The sequence below is a fragment of the Hippocampus comes genome, unplaced genomic scaffold, assembly GCF_001891065.2.
Source record: "Hippocampus comes isolate QL1 unplaced genomic scaffold, H_comes_QL1_v1.1 scaffold92, whole genome shotgun sequence".
In the NCBI taxonomy this organism is placed as follows: domain Eukaryota; kingdom Metazoa; phylum Chordata; class Actinopteri; order Syngnathiformes; family Syngnathidae; genus Hippocampus; species Hippocampus comes.
In genome coordinates, this window is record NW_017805379.1 from 2,317,093 (window position 1) to 2,331,815 (window position 14,723).

A 14,723-nucleotide genomic window follows, 5' to 3' on the forward strand; every position below is an offset into this window, starting at 1 on the left:
GAGCCATAAGCAATTTACTCTGAGCAGCTAATCGGATGCTACGGATCTAGCTTCAGTATCTACACACATAGACAGTGAGGTCCCTCTTGGCCAATCGGAGGCCAAGATGATGCTCGGCAAGCCAATGGCAGAGCAGCTATGAGTATGTTGGGTCCAGGAAACTCGCAGCTGTGACCGAAATAAACATCGTTCACTATGTAAACCAGTGTGGTGGTTGCTGTTTCCTTTTTTTGAACGAAGCAGTAGAGGTCGCTGTTGGATAAGACTTCGTTGTAGTGAATGTCTTCGCGAGGCTGGAGCAGACAAAATGATTTCGTATAACGCAACAGGGGGTTTTTCGTCGTATGGGGGGCAGGAGAATGGGAATTGTGTTAATGCATGAAGATTTTTTCACATAAGGGGGTATTTTCGCCCATGCAGGTTTCGTTCTAGAGGAGTTTCACTGTATTGAAATTGGTGTTGCTCCTTGCTAATAAACCAAGTTTGTTTACCATGACTTCAATTCTGGATGTACAGTATTGGAACAGATTCAGTTTGGGTAAAAACGTCAGGGAAGAGTTTTGCTCTAGCACTGTACGAAATGTGCAATGGGTGGAGGCCATGTTTTATTATTATTATCAGGATGATTGAACTTTTTTTTTTTTTCTCCGCAATGCAATCAAACGTCACAGTCGTGTGAATGTGGCCTGGTAGAGAGGGCGTTTCCTGCCACCAAAGCATGCACAACCTGTTTACCTTTCCTGGATAGAATCCAGTCACATAATGTAGCCAGATACTTGTACAGTCAGGTAACAAATGTAAGAGGGTGGACCTAAAATAAATAAATAAATAAAAATGAAAAAATACAACTATAAATATTTTTTCATATTTAATATAATTAAAATATTTTTAAAAGGACAAATAAAAAAAATTCTGAGAAAACAGTCACAAATATGAGAGCGATAACAATGAAAATATTATACAATATATATATATGACAACATTTCTCGAAAAGTGTCCTCTTCCAGCTAATGAGCGTTTCAGCAAATAAGAGCTTTGAAAGTGCTGTCAAGCTCCGAGCGTAAACACGCCGCGAGTGTGCGAGCGTAAATGAGCGTCCCGGAGGAGCTATGAGGGTGAAACCGAGGATGTCTATTTCCTGCAGATACTGAGAAGTCCCAACAAACCGGCGGAAGCAATTGTAAACAACACATTGATAAACTTTGGCTACGCTTCAATTCAGGCAATTGACTGCGAGGGGGCGGGGGCTATTTGGATCAGCAATGTGTCTGCTGCAAAACGAAACTTCTGATTCTGTCGTCATAAAACAGGTTGAGGTGTGAAGATGATTACACAATGAGTAATCTTCAGCAAAAATTAGGCTGAACCCGAAGTGCTTCTTGCTTTCACTCTTTTCAAATGTAACAGTGTGCTGCCATTAGTGGCAGACACTGGAATTACACTCAAAATAAACAGGAGGCAGACCAAAATATTATCAAGTGTATTTTAAAAATCCATGCAATCGTGGGAACCACAAGCCCGCGATGGAGGCGAAACGGGGGCCCATCTCATTATTTTCTTTTTTCTTCCCGCTTTTGGTTTTATGGCTGTGCTGAAATGCCTTAAATTTGTGAGAAGGAACAAAGTGAGCAAGAGAAGTTTTAAAGGAAGGAAGGAAGGAAGCAGGGATAAATTTGGTGGGTCTGAGGGAAGAAAACGAGGAAACTAAAGGAAGGAAGGGAGGGAGGAAAAGATGCCAGCAAAGAAATGAGCACAAAGGAGAGGTGAAAGAAAGGAGACAAAGAAGGAAGGCAGTCAAGTAGGTTAAGGTGATGGTCGGGACAGAAGGACAGGTGGATTAAAAAAACACTGAGGGAAGAAATGCAGTAATGTAGGAATCCGCAAAGGAAGGAAGGATGCATGAATAAAAAGACGGTCCGAAAGAAGGAAGAGACGTAAGGACAAAATGGTTTGCCTGTGATCCAATGACAAATGAGCCAAAGGAAGAGTTTGAGCTGGAGAACAAGCCAGTCTTTTTATTGACAGAAAACAACACGTCTGCCTTGTAACAGAAGAAACTCAAAAGTGTTCTTCTTCCGATGCCCTAATGACAAAAAAACAAACAGAAACCCAAAAAAAACCACGTAGGCTTGACGTCAAACACTTGAACGCAAACGGCAAGTCACTTTGTGCGCCGTGTCCAAATCAACAACTTCACTTCCTGGTACTGAAAACAAAATGGCAATGTTCGGAATCATTCACTCACTCCAAACTCCCGAATCACTACGTTGTCTTTCTTATGGGGGACTACTAAGTATTCGTATTTTTGCGCCGCCATCTTCATGTTCCATTTTGGGGAAAAAAAGCTACTGCCATGCCACTATTTTGTCACATAGTGTGGTCATCATAACACTTTTTAGGAGGGGTTGCAATTACTCAGATTTTCACTGAGTATCTGATGAGCAGCCCCCAATTTTTTGGAGCTGTACTGCAATTACCAATGCATGCCACAAGGCGGCGGTAAATGACTCCTGAACTCACCTCAGCATTGAGATGCCACCAGGAGGCAATTTTATTATTGTTTGCACCAATAAATCCACTAATCTGGATGTAATGATTAATGAATGAGTGAATCATACCAAAAACAGACTGTCGCATCCTGTCTTTTTTTTTTTAAAGTCACATGACCTCCAAACAAAGGAAATGCCGACTAGAAACAAAAGCGGTGGCTATGTTTTGAGCTTCTTCTCTGAGGAGCCGCACTCACCCTCTTCTGATCCTGCATGAGTCCGCTTCTGCGTTGGGACTTTTAGCCTTTCTCCCGTCCTCGTGTCCGCTGCGTCCGCAACGCCGGGCCCCTCCTCCGGCTGTCCGGCAGCGGCGGCATCTCGGTGGCGCCCGTTAGCTCCCGCCTCCCCGTCTCCGTCGTCTGAGGTGGCCTCAGTCCTACCCGGCGCCGGCTCGCTCCCGTCCTCCTGAGTGTCGGGCGACATCACCGGGCTTCCACACACCAAATCCGACAGGCTGAGGCGGCGTTTACTGGCGTCGCGTTCCGACTCCTCCTCTTCCGAGGATGTCAAGTCGTGGACGGAGATGGACGGGTAGTTGCACGAGTCAACGGCGGAGAACAGTTCCTGTCCGGCGGAGTCGGGCAGCTCGCCGGCGCGTGACGCCACGCGCATGCGTTGTCGCCTCGTCACGTTACGCCGCCGCACGGCGCTCCGCCGCTCCTCGTCCTCGCTGCTGGAGCTGGACGCGCTGGCCGAAGAACTGGAGGCCCCGGCGGGCAGCGAGGGCGAGGTGGACGAGGGGATGGACAAGGTGGCGTAGTCGCGCGGGCTCGGCGAGCGAGGGCGCGGCATCGGGTCCAACCAGAACTCGCTGTCCGAATCGGAGTCGTCGTTCACCAAAAAGGCCAACGGCGGCCGGCTGAGGCGTCTCCTGGAGCGCCCCTCGTCGTCCCCTCCTGAGCTGGAATTATCCGAGTCATCCGCTCTGACTTCAGCACCTGCCGCACCCTCAGCGGCCGCCGCCGCCGCCGCTGCTGCTGCCGTAGTGGCAAATGTGGCGCGGCGACTGCGGGCATGCAGCTGCATGATGGCGTCCTCGCTCAGGTCCGAGTCCGATTCCGAGCTCCAGCCCTCTAGCTCGCGGCGCACCAGTGAATCGAAGAAGGCCATCATGCGCGGGTCCTCCTGGATGGACTGGCTGACGTAGTCGTGCGACAGGCCGCTGCCGCTGTTCAGGACCAGGCTGATGTACTCCTCGTGCGTGTACAGGCTGCGGCACGTGTCCTCCACGCAGCCGTCCAGATCGCCCAGGCTGTCAGGCTGCTGGTAAGGACTCCACACCTGACGTACGAACACATCGTCATTTGAAAACAGCGCTTGCATGTCCGAGGATGCTGGCCAATAACACGTAGTACTTTTCCATTAGTCGTAGGGCTGCAAGTAATGATAATTTTTTGATCATCGATTAATTTGATTTTTTTTTTAAATATTCATTGATCCAATTAATCTAGGAAAAAAAAATCATCTCCTGATTATTTCAAATTGACAGTGCCACAAATGCACCAAAATAAATGTATTATGATTCAGTTACATGTCAGAACATGGGCAACATTTTATTCCATGACACTTGTATTTAATCCCATTTTTAATCATTTCCTTTTCTAGTACTGAATGACTCATTTGTTTCATGTGGTTATTTCATATAATTTTTAATTTGACAACAATGATTTTTTTTTCAATGTATTCTACTGAATTCTTATTTACTGGGTGACATTTTTGATAGTTTAATAAGTCATTAATTTGAACGCATTTTTATTTAGTTAATGATTAATTTATTTATTGGCCTTTTTACACACTTCATATTTTCTATTAATAAAACCACTGCTGCAGTGTGATAGCCTTTTAAGCAACAAATATTTGAACATAAATGGCACATTTGACGGACATTTAGACGGACAACATACCACTACGCACATGCATATATTCTTTATCGTCTGCGGGGAACTAATATTATTGCCGTACTGATGAGCTAAGAGATTTTATTACTGCGGCATTCTGGGCAGTTGTGACAGTCAAATGCTTTTTTTTTTTTTTTTTTTTTTAAATTAGCCCTCTAGTTAACAATTCTTCTATCTTTACCCACCTTGATGACCTTTTCCACACCAGAGGAGCAGATCATGTATGTGTGGGGGTTGAAGCGGACCTGGTTGACGATGGAGCGGTGGCCCTTGAGGACCATGAACGCGCCGTTCACCACGCGGCCTCCTGTAAAGCAAAAAGGTCTCAGTAAAAGACGTGGCTTTCCTGTGAGGGGGCGGAGGGCAGAGATGCGTGAAATAAGCTCACCCGTTTCAGGGTCCTTCGGGATTTTCCACATGTAGAGGTTAAAGTCATCCGAGCCAGAGAGGATGTACTGAGGAGACACACAAGGGAAGACGTGTCAGGATATTTCAGCGTGGACAGCTTTTTTCTTTTGCATAAAAATCATCTTGCTTTGGTTTTTCCAACAGAACCCAACAGAGTCAAGATGTCAGTGCGCTATCAAATCTCTTATTGAATTCTGCATTTGATTCTTTTTGTGTCAAGCATGGAAGGTTCCAGTGCTGCCAAACACTAAATGACATTCAACTGAAGACGAATTGAAATGAGAGGCAAGTGCGGCGGCCCACCTGATCGCGGTCGCCGGCGAAGCAGCAACTTTTCATGGTGCAGTAGTTGAAGTAGCCCTGGTTGTCAAACTGGAAGCTGGGCAGGCGCGAGTGGAGCTCGTAGAGGACGGGCGGCAGTCGGCGGCGCAGCGCCAGGAGCTGCGTGCCCGTGCTGTTGAAGCGCACGCTCATGGCGCTCTGCAGCGACATGCTGCCGCCGTAACGCAGCAGCGTGCTGAGAACGACAAAGATTCGTAGGACACTATTTGATGAGGACAGAGAATTGAGTTGTTTTTTTTTGGGGGGGGGGTTCAATGTTCATGTACAAATGCAGTCGGTAGCACTGAGTGGCTATGACAATTACGCTGTGAGGCTAATGATGGCTATGATGACATCATTCACCTCACAGTTGATTTACACGTATGAAATAGAGAGACAACACCGCCTGGTGGACACTTCATGAGGTACAATTTCACATTGACTATCGTAACCAGTGTTTCAAAATCTTCTCTGAGCCAAGGAAACACATAACACCCAGCAAAAACGAAAGGAAATTATTTGAGCATATAAACTCAAATAATTACGAACTCATCTCAATTTACTGGTACAGTTAAACGTTTCAACTGCTTGTGAGGCCCTCAAAGTGCCTGCACGTGATTGAATGAATGAATGAGGAATTTGCCCAAATGCTTTCGACCAAAAGGGCCGACTTAAATGTTCAATTTCACGCATCGGTCCTTGAGAGTTTTATTTTTCTAACTTCCCATAGGTGCTATGAAGTGAGTTTTCAGGCACGGCACTCTGACCTGCGCGGCTTGCGGATATCCCACAGCCCGACACCTTCCTTGGAGTTGGCGGTAGCCAGCAGGCGGGGCTCCACCGGGTTGAACATCACGCTGTGAAAGGCCGATGGGTAATTGGCCAGGCAAAACGGTTCTAGAGAGAAATGACATTAAAATACATGTTATTGGCCCCGGCTGCCAAGACGGCCGCGGCAGGTATATCATGAAATACCTCCATGTGGCGGCTCGCGGGTGTCCCAGATGAGGACGCGACCGTCGTCCGACGAGCTGGCAAAGACGTTGTCATTTACCGGGCTAACCGAGAGGCTGTACACGGCGTCGATGTGCAAGAACACGTTGAGCGTTTCTCGCCTGGAACGACAACAGTAAACCATTGTTTGTTTTCCCCATGAGCTAATAGACTAAATGCTAACTCTACGTACCGCTCCACGTCATGAAGAATCACCTGCTCGTCGTTTCCTGTTACAAACAAACGGAAACGTCATCAGAGCCGTATTGTTGATGGTTAGTCTGGACACAAAAAAAGTGAGTGTATAGCATGAAATTCCAAAGGCGGACCTCAGACCTTGTTCTTCAAAACATTAATACAGCACAAGGAAACGAATGCAGAAAAACATCTTCTGGGCAGTCTGAAAAGGGTTGCTGGGGGGTTTCGTTACCTCCAGAGAAGACCTTCTTGTTGCTGCTGTCAAAGGCAAGGCAGAAGATGTTGGACAGATGCTCTCCCTTCAGCTTGAGTGGCTTGGAGCGAGCGTGGAGGGCTTCCTCCATGTGCCACAAAAGCACCCGGCGGTCGTCTCCACCTGCGGACACCAAATAACAACTCCGTGAGGAAACCGATTGAGATATTTCCCAATCGTGGCCATAATTAATTAAAAATTGGTTAATTGGTTCGTGTTGCCATCTTCAAGATTTGTGTAGAATGTCTTGCCTACAAACCATTTGCATCTGGCATTCAAAAATTCAAAATCAAATCGGAGTCTTTTTTTTTTTTCTTTTTCAGTTCAGTTCAGTTTTGAGTTGAAACAGTACTTCTACTTTAACCGCTCTTTGAGAACCAGTAAACACGATTCACAAACCTGGCATGACTGTCATGCTACCGGGAGGCCGACGCGACTATTTTTACCCACGTCAAAACACGATTATGCTAGTAGAGATAGAATGGCGGGCTAAGTGGGCGGCTACGTGAGCACTCCAGAGCGGCAAAAAGAGCTTCACCCGGCAGGGTTGGCATACAGCCACCGCCCGGGGGCTTCGGAAGCCAATGTTTTGACGTTAGAAAAGCAAAGCTAACAAGCACACTTCAGAAAGCTCAGGTTGGTACGCAGATAGTTAGCTTAGCATGCTAAGCTAATTAGCACTACGAAGCAGTCCCTTTCCTTCGTATGCTAGCAAAGTTAGCACGGGAGTGCTTTACCCACCGGACACCAGCCACTCGCCACCGTTGTTAGAGAACTCGATGGCGTTGACGCAGCCGAAGTGTCCCAGCATGTCCTTCTTGTACAGGCTGGTGCAGCCGGCAAGCCTGCGCCGCTGGAACTCGTCTTTCATCAGCGGCTGTCCCGTCAGCCCGCGGCGGGACAGAAAGCCCACCGACGAGCGCATACCGCAGCCCTTCAGCTCTTTCATGGCGGCGGTGATGAGTGACTACCAGGCTGCGTGCTCACAACTCATCTGCTCGCAGACTCGTGACGCCCGTAGCCCGGCGCCGTTCTCATTGTTGTGAGGGAGGCTGTCGAGGGATGGCAGTCCGGGCGAAGGCTTCCTACTCCGTTCGCTGGAGTGGAGGGACACCCCCCGCCCGTATCCCTCCGCCCTCCTCGCTTCTCCCCCTGCCTGTCAGTACAGTATAAGCATCATCAATTCGACCGTGACAATGTTAAGTTGTATTATTATACACCAAGTTACCAGTACATTTTTTCATATGCAGCTTACTTTTACCTTCCTAGATTCAGTTATTTAACTCCATTATTGTTTATCATTATTTAATCATTCATATTTATTATTCAGTCATTTTAGTGAAATATTTGTAATCAATTTACTTCAATCATTTTCATTATACTGTCGACCACAGGTGTCAAACTCAAAGCCCGGGGGCCAAATCTGGCCCGCTACATCATTTTATGTGGCCGGCGAAATCTGATTGAACACGTCAACTTCCATGATGCTTTCGAAAATGTCTCCCAAAATTTAAATTCTCATATGTAATAAATAAGAGAGATTTTCTAAGCATTTTTGTTGTGACCAAACCCCTCATGATAGTAACTTAAGACTTGAATCAACAGTTATTTTTGACTTCCTTAGATAGTTTCAGTCATAACGGCGGGGAAATGGTAACCAAAATGTGACCCGTGACAAAAAGGAGTTTGACATCCCTGCTGTAGACCCTTTTATGAGCGGCACGGTGATCAACTGGTTAGCACATCCACCTCACAGTGCAGAGATGCTGCCTACCTCGCGTCGCTTGTCGCTGCGTGGAAAGCCCAATGACAACCTGGTGGGATCAAATTCCTGCCACCGCAGGCTGAGGCGCGTATCATTTCACGGCTCGAATTTAGAAGAGATATGGAGGCATAAGAGAGATGCTGGACAACGTCGCATCCGTATTTCAACAAGCCCTGATTTCATGCTTTCAGCTGCCATGCGTTTTGAGCGTTTCATCACCTTTCCATGTGAATGTTTTCACAGAAAAAAAAACCCAAGACATCGACACTAGGATGTTTTAGTGTGCGGAGTAGTTTTATTACACGGAGGTTTTCGGGGAAACAGTAGTTTCAACCTAAGATAAGAAAAAACACAACAAGCTGATGTTTAGTGTTTTTTTTAAATGACGTATGAGTGTACAATCATGCTGTGCATCGTGTTGTCCTTGAAGCATAATCAGTGCCGAGATGTTTTGACTGGGGACTTGATGAAGCAAATGTAGGCACTTCTCAAGAATCTGGCGAACAAATACAATAAAGCTCCTTTTACAGATGCGCAATATTTGCCTTCCGGTCCACGCCATTGTTTGGTTTATGATTCACATGATGGACAACGTTGCAGCGATACATTTTACGTCTGTCATTGTTTTCTATATAATGTAACCCAGTCAACACACACACACACACACACACACACACACACACACACACACACACTTTTCAAAGTGACATCTGCAGGAGTGTCAAAGTCGCAAATGAGAAATTCTGCCGTTATTTGTACTTTTAGGCTGTAACTCGCATTGTGCTGTTTGTTGCGTAGGACTATTTTTGCTTTAAAGGAGACATTTTATGTCCCGGGTGTCTTGATAGCAAGACTGTGACATGTTTTTGTTAAAATATCACAAGTATAAAAAATTAGAGACTTTTTTTTTTTTTTTTTACTGCAGATTACCTGCCATGGAGAAAGTGGCTTGTTCGAGGAGCGGTTCCGTCTCATGTTGTGAGCTTGCCTGAGGGGTGTCCGGTTTTGTTCCAATGAAAACCAATCGGCAAGATCGCCAAATTGTAAAATTACAGTGGGAGGGAAATATTCAGAATGGCGTTTTCAGAGATTGGGAGATAACTCCAGATTTACTTGGTTGCTTAATTTCACATTTGATGGGTTGGCAGGCACTCCACAGACCTAAGTAGTTGTACACAAGTGATTTTTTAAAAAAAGCCCATTTTCCATAATATGTCACCTTTACTTCTAATGATATCTATTATTGCACGTGTCATCCAAGATTTCCTGACTTAAAAATACTTTCTCCTTTTCAAAACTTTAGTTTTTTTTTTTTTTTTAAATATATATCCTTCATTCGTGTGCGTGGTGTGCTTTCAGTACCACGGCGTCTGTTTTGGACGCGAGATTAGCAGTGTTATGAATCTAAAAAGAACAGTATCAAAGCCAAGGGGACGGTTGTAACATGGATAAAAAACAAAACAAAACAACAATGAGACACAGATGACATAATGAAGTCGGTTGAACGGGTTGGCATAAGGGAGAGGAGGGCGGAGGTTCTTAGTAGGGGCCTTTGGTGTGGCTGAAGATGGCGATGGGGAAATGTTTGACGTGCGACGACCATTGCGCCGCCAGCTGGAAAAACTTGACGTCGTTCCACTCCACGCCGTCAATCGACACTGAGCCACAAACAAACACAAACCTAGATTAAAATTGAAACGGCGACACAGTAATATCGGACAAATAAAGCAGCCCTGAAAATAAAATAAAACAATGTCGATGTGACAAATAAAGTTCCTTGAAATAACATTAGGGATGCCATAAGAAAAATTAATAACGTCAAATTGAAATGATGCAGAGGAAGTAAAGTTCAAACAAAATAAATGAAATTCAATAATATGGATCGGATATGTAAAGTACATTTAAAAATATATATATATTGTAAATGTTTATAATTGGTAGCCTTTGAATACAATAAAATAATGACGTACTGTCAAATAAAATTAAACAATCAAGTTCATTTGAATTGAAGGCAATAAAAAGGGGTGGGTGAGGTAAACGTCAAATGAACATTTCATTGAGTAACACTTCAAAATATTGATTGAATAAAATAAAAACAATTTCAAATGAAAGTCAATTTACATCGAATGAGAGGAATTAAAACAAAAGAATGCATCAAATGGAGTCATTTGAGTAGAACTGTGACAAAAATGAACACGCAAAATGGTTTGGGACAGTTTGTCTCTGTGACGGACGTGATTGATTATAAGACACGGATTATTTCTACTCGTGTCGTACCGAATGACGCCAGCGTCTTTACCTGTCAACATGTTGTGCTGGTGTTTGGCCGTGCAAATGAGACGACTGATGCCCTCGATCACCTGACTCTTGGACTCCACCTCCTTGTCTTTGCTCTTCTTTGGCAGGAACATCACTGCAACAAAGTTCAAACAAAATAAATGAAATTCAATAATATGGATCGGATATGTAAAGTACATTTAAAAATATATATATATATTGTAAATGTTTATAATTGGTAGCCTTTGAATACAATAAAATAATGACGTACTGTCAAATAAAATTAAACAATCAAGTTCATTTGAATTGAAGGCAATAAAAAGGGGTGGGTGAGGTAAACGTCAAATGAACATTTCATTGAGTAACACTTCAAAATATTGATTGAATAAAATAAAAACAATTTCAAATGAAAGTCAATTTACATCGAATGAGAGGAATTAAAACAAAAGAATGCATCAAATGGAGTCATTTGAGTAGAACTGTGACAAAAATGAACACGCAAAATGGTTTGGGACAGTTTGTCTCTGTGACGGACGTGATTGATTATAAGACACGGATTATTTCTACTCGTGTCGTACCGAATGACGCCAGCGTCTTTACCTGTCAACATGTTGTGCTGGTGTTTGGCCGTGCAAATGAGACGACTGATGCCCTCGATCACCTGACTCTTGGACTCCACCTCCTTGTCTTTGCTCTTCTTTGGCAGGAACATCACTGCAACAACGCAACAAAAACTCTAAAATAATTGTGCTGTTTCGTCACGTCTTGATTCCGTTTGCACGTGTTCTGTTCTCATCAGCCCTGCTCCGAGGGTCAACCAATCAGCGCCTTCCGGCCACTCATGTCTTCTCCAGGTCAACCTCACCTTGTCAGTTTACGGAACATTTGGAAAAGTCGACGTTTGACACTTTCGACATGTAACCGGCCTCACCCTTCTTGTTCTTCTCCTTGGTCACCACCGTCATGGACATGGTGGGGAAGGTGCTGGGTTCGGCGCCCCCCGCGGGCAGGCGGCTGACCTGCAGCGAGCGGAAATTGCACTTGAGCGTATTCTTGGCGGCGGAGGATGAGGAGGAGTCGCGCTTCTCCAAGTCCTTCTTCCTATCGGCCACCCAGTAGTCCACCTGAAGGCCCATCAGCTCGGCCTGACCCCCGGAACTGGATGAGATGGACACACATGGCGTCATCACACACATAATACTTCGATAATACTTGTCGGCCGTAAAATAAGATACACGTCCACAACACGCACAACACAAGAACTGTGTCCAAATAAATTAAAAGAAAATACACATTAAATGGAATAAGATAGAAGACAAAAAAAAGCTAGAAAGGGAAAATAAAGTACCCTGAAAATAGAATGCAATGAATAAAGTCTCTAAAAAAAAAAAGCCCTTAAAAAAAAAAAACAAGGGACAAATCATTAAAAATAAAATACCAGGGGGCAAGAAAAGTGTTTTTATTAATACAAAATAAACAAAAAATGTGATTGAATAAAATACACATTGGAAAGGGCAAATAGGATACTCTTAAAATGAAATTATTAAAAACAATAAAAAAGCCTTTTAAAAAAAAAAAAGACAAAAAATAAAAAAAAAAAACAAAGGGGAAAAAAAAGAGTTTTAATAAAAAAAAAAAACAAAGGGGAAAAAAAAGAGTTTTAATAAAAAAAAAAAACAAAGGGGAAAAAAAAGAGTTTTAATAAAAAAAAAAAAAAGCCCTAAAAAAAAAAAAAAGCCCTTAAAAAAAAAAAAAACAAGTGACAAATCATTAAAAATAAAATACCAGGGGGCAAGAAAAGTGTTTTTATTAATACAAAATAAACAAAAAATGTGATTGAATAAAATACACATTGGAAAGGGCAAATAGGATACTCTTAAAATGAAATTATTAAAAACAATAAAAAAGCCTTTTAAAAAAAAAAAAGACACCCCACCTCACTCCAAATCCTCGTTCACCTGTACACGCAGAAACTTGTGTTGATGGACGGCGAGGAGGGCGGAGTGGGCGACGCTTCTTTCAGCACCGGCGACGCTTGAGGCGGCGTGGCGAGCACGAGCGAGGAGCCGGCGGGCGCTGCGTCGTCCGAGTCGCCTTCAGAGGAAACGGGAAACTTCAGGCAAGGCCACTTTATTCATACGGCACATTTCATACACAGGGCAACTCAATGTGCTTTACAGAGAGCAAAAGTAACATATTAAAAGGACTACGAGAACGTATACCAACAACATTTAAGCACATTTACAACCAATACACTTAAAAACATTTAAAAAGAAAAGAAATAAAAAGCATCAATTTTTCATTTATTCCATTTGCGTGCAGCATAACAGCTAAATGCCACTTCACCATGTTTGCTTTGAAACCTGGGCCCCCACTTGAGGTTCCAGTCCCAATATTTTTGTCCATACACCAGTGCCGTGCCTTCAGTGGGGAACTTACCCGACTATTCATCTTTCAAAAGCATCACAAGCATGTTTTGATTATAGTAGGACTGAACAAATTTTAAAAAGAATCTAATAGCATTTTTTTCCAAGAGCATCACTTAAAAAAAAAAAACAAAAACCTTGCCTGCAGTTGCCGACGTTTGCTCCACTATTCCCACTTTAACCATCTGCGGGATTGAAAGGATGACACGGAGACAAGCCATCAGTGCCCGAATAGACTCATAAGTGCTCCACGTGACAGGGAGACGTTACTCACGCCAACGAATGGGATGAATTTCTGACATGAGTCCTCATCGGGGCTGCAGAAAACATCAAGAATTAAAGCACTGGATGACTTTTTAATTAACTACAAGAAAGAATCACTAAAAGCAAAGGCGAGGTGGGCGGGGGAGGGGAGCCATTTCATGTTAGTAACCTAAATTTCACATCCGGGTCATAACATTAGGTACACTAAATCATCTCATGACATAGCAATACTTTGACCAATTATTTGGTCGGATTACACTAGGTAGAAAAATGACAATATCATTAAATCAAAACGTTGTTTTTTTTTTACAGTGGATCGCATGACACCGTGTCCGCTTTGACCAATTATTTGGGCTTCGGGTTACACTAGGTAGAAAAAAGACAAAATCATTAAATCAAAACGTTTTTTTTTTTTTTTACAGTGGATCGCATGACACCGTGTCCCTAATCTTATGACCCAGTGAGCAACATGCTTCCGATTGGCCGCCAATCAATGCGGGGGTCACGTGACCTCTTACAAGCAAGGCGTGTGGTGAACGTGAGGGGGAAAGCGTGTCGAAATGTAAAAAAAAAAGAAAAGAAAATAAAGCAAGAACCTCTCTACTCGACTTTCTTCTACTCTGCGGCTATCGCGCGATATGCTATTTTCCCGGCCGGCGAGCGAAAAAATAGCTTTCACGCAAAGTCGAAAAGGGGAAGGATGAGGTGCGAGGTTGTTGATCTTGCCTTGAGGACACTTGCCATCGCCCCCCCAGGGAAGAAACGGACAGGCTACACAAGAGTGGGGAGAAGTGGGGGGGGGCATAGAAGAAGAAGAAGAAGAAGAACACAAGCTGAATGCACAGCCCACGGTCGCCTAGCAACAAGATGCACTGTGATTTGGGCCATTGGTTAAAGATGCACATGCAAAATGGAATTTTTTTTTTTCTTTAAGATGGGGGGGGAATGAATTTTGACGGGTGAAGTATTACGATGGGTAAAGTGTGTCATTTCAAGTCTTAATGTAGTATTTCATCAGAACTTTTTTTTTTTTAAATATATAATATGACTTTTTCTTGTACTGTGCATTTCGAACAGATGTCTTGTCATTTTTATGACTTCTACTCCCAAAAGTATGACTTCATTGTCTTTAAAGCACAAATGTATTTCCGGTGAGATGACGGCTTCATTCGTGCCAAGTTATGACATTACTCTTGCAATATTTTTACTTTTCTCTCCCGAACTATGGCTTCATCTTCTTTCTTATCACACTTGACTGTATTTTTCCATACCAGTCAAAATATGCCACTCTTAAAACGGCAACAACTGAGAGAGAGGGCGGAAAATGGCGGCAAGATACACATGGGCGCGCGCGCACGCACGCACACACAC

At 43.8% G+C, this 14,723-nt stretch overlaps 2 protein-coding genes across 3 annotated transcripts in view; both read right to left on the bottom strand.

Moving 5' to 3' along the window:
- Positions 1-1,983: 1,983 nt before the first annotated feature.
- dcaf5 (ddb1 and cul4 associated factor 5) lies at positions 1,984-7,814 on the bottom strand. Its single transcript, XM_019872288.1, has 9 exons — positions 7,362-7,814; positions 6,600-6,743; positions 6,363-6,399; positions 6,152-6,291; positions 5,944-6,073; positions 5,159-5,372; positions 4,836-4,902; positions 4,633-4,754; positions 1,984-3,830 (listed from the first exon to the last, which is right to left on the bottom strand). Exons 1-9 carry the CDS (start codon positions 7,567-7,569, stop codon positions 2,709-2,711), a joined length of 2,184 nt encoding a protein of 727 aa, XP_019727847.1. The 5' UTR covers positions 7,570-7,814; the 3' UTR covers positions 1,984-2,708.
- An 885-nt stretch (positions 7,815-8,699) lies between these two features.
- The window catches only part of pacs2 (phosphofurin acidic cluster sorting protein 2), a 26,640-nt gene continuing 20,616 nt past the window's right edge, over positions 8,700-14,723 (bottom strand). Inside the window, exons 19-24 of one of the 2 annotated variants that reach the window (XM_019872287.1) lie at positions 13,363-13,405; positions 13,231-13,273; positions 12,621-12,756; positions 11,594-11,820; positions 11,263-11,376; positions 8,700-10,043 (exon numbers count right to left, since the gene is read on the bottom strand). In XM_019872287.1, coding sequence (XP_019727846.1) covers positions 9,925-10,043; positions 11,263-11,376; positions 11,594-11,820; positions 12,621-12,756; positions 13,231-13,273; positions 13,363-13,405 — 682 coding nt within the window. In that variant the 3' untranslated portion in view covers positions 8,700-9,924. Of the gene's footprint in view, positions 10,044-11,262; positions 11,377-11,436; positions 11,821-12,620; positions 12,757-13,230; positions 13,274-13,362; positions 13,406-14,723 lie in introns of those variants that run through there. The other variant, XM_019872286.1, reaches the window with a different exon arrangement.

Coding starts and splice junctions, on each gene's coding strand:
- dcaf5 (XM_019872288.1), bottom strand. CDS start 7,569: ATGAAAGAGCTGAAGGGCTGCGGTATGCGCTCGTCGGTGGGCTTTCTG. Junction 6,074..6,151: donor CCGCGAGCCGCCACATGGAG/GTATTTCATGAT, acceptor ATTTCTCTCTAG/AACCGTTTTGCCTGGCCAAT. Junction 5,373..5,943: donor GATATCCGCAAGCCGCGCAG/GTCAGAGTGCCG, acceptor TGTCGTTCTCAG/CACGCTGCTGCGTTACGGCG.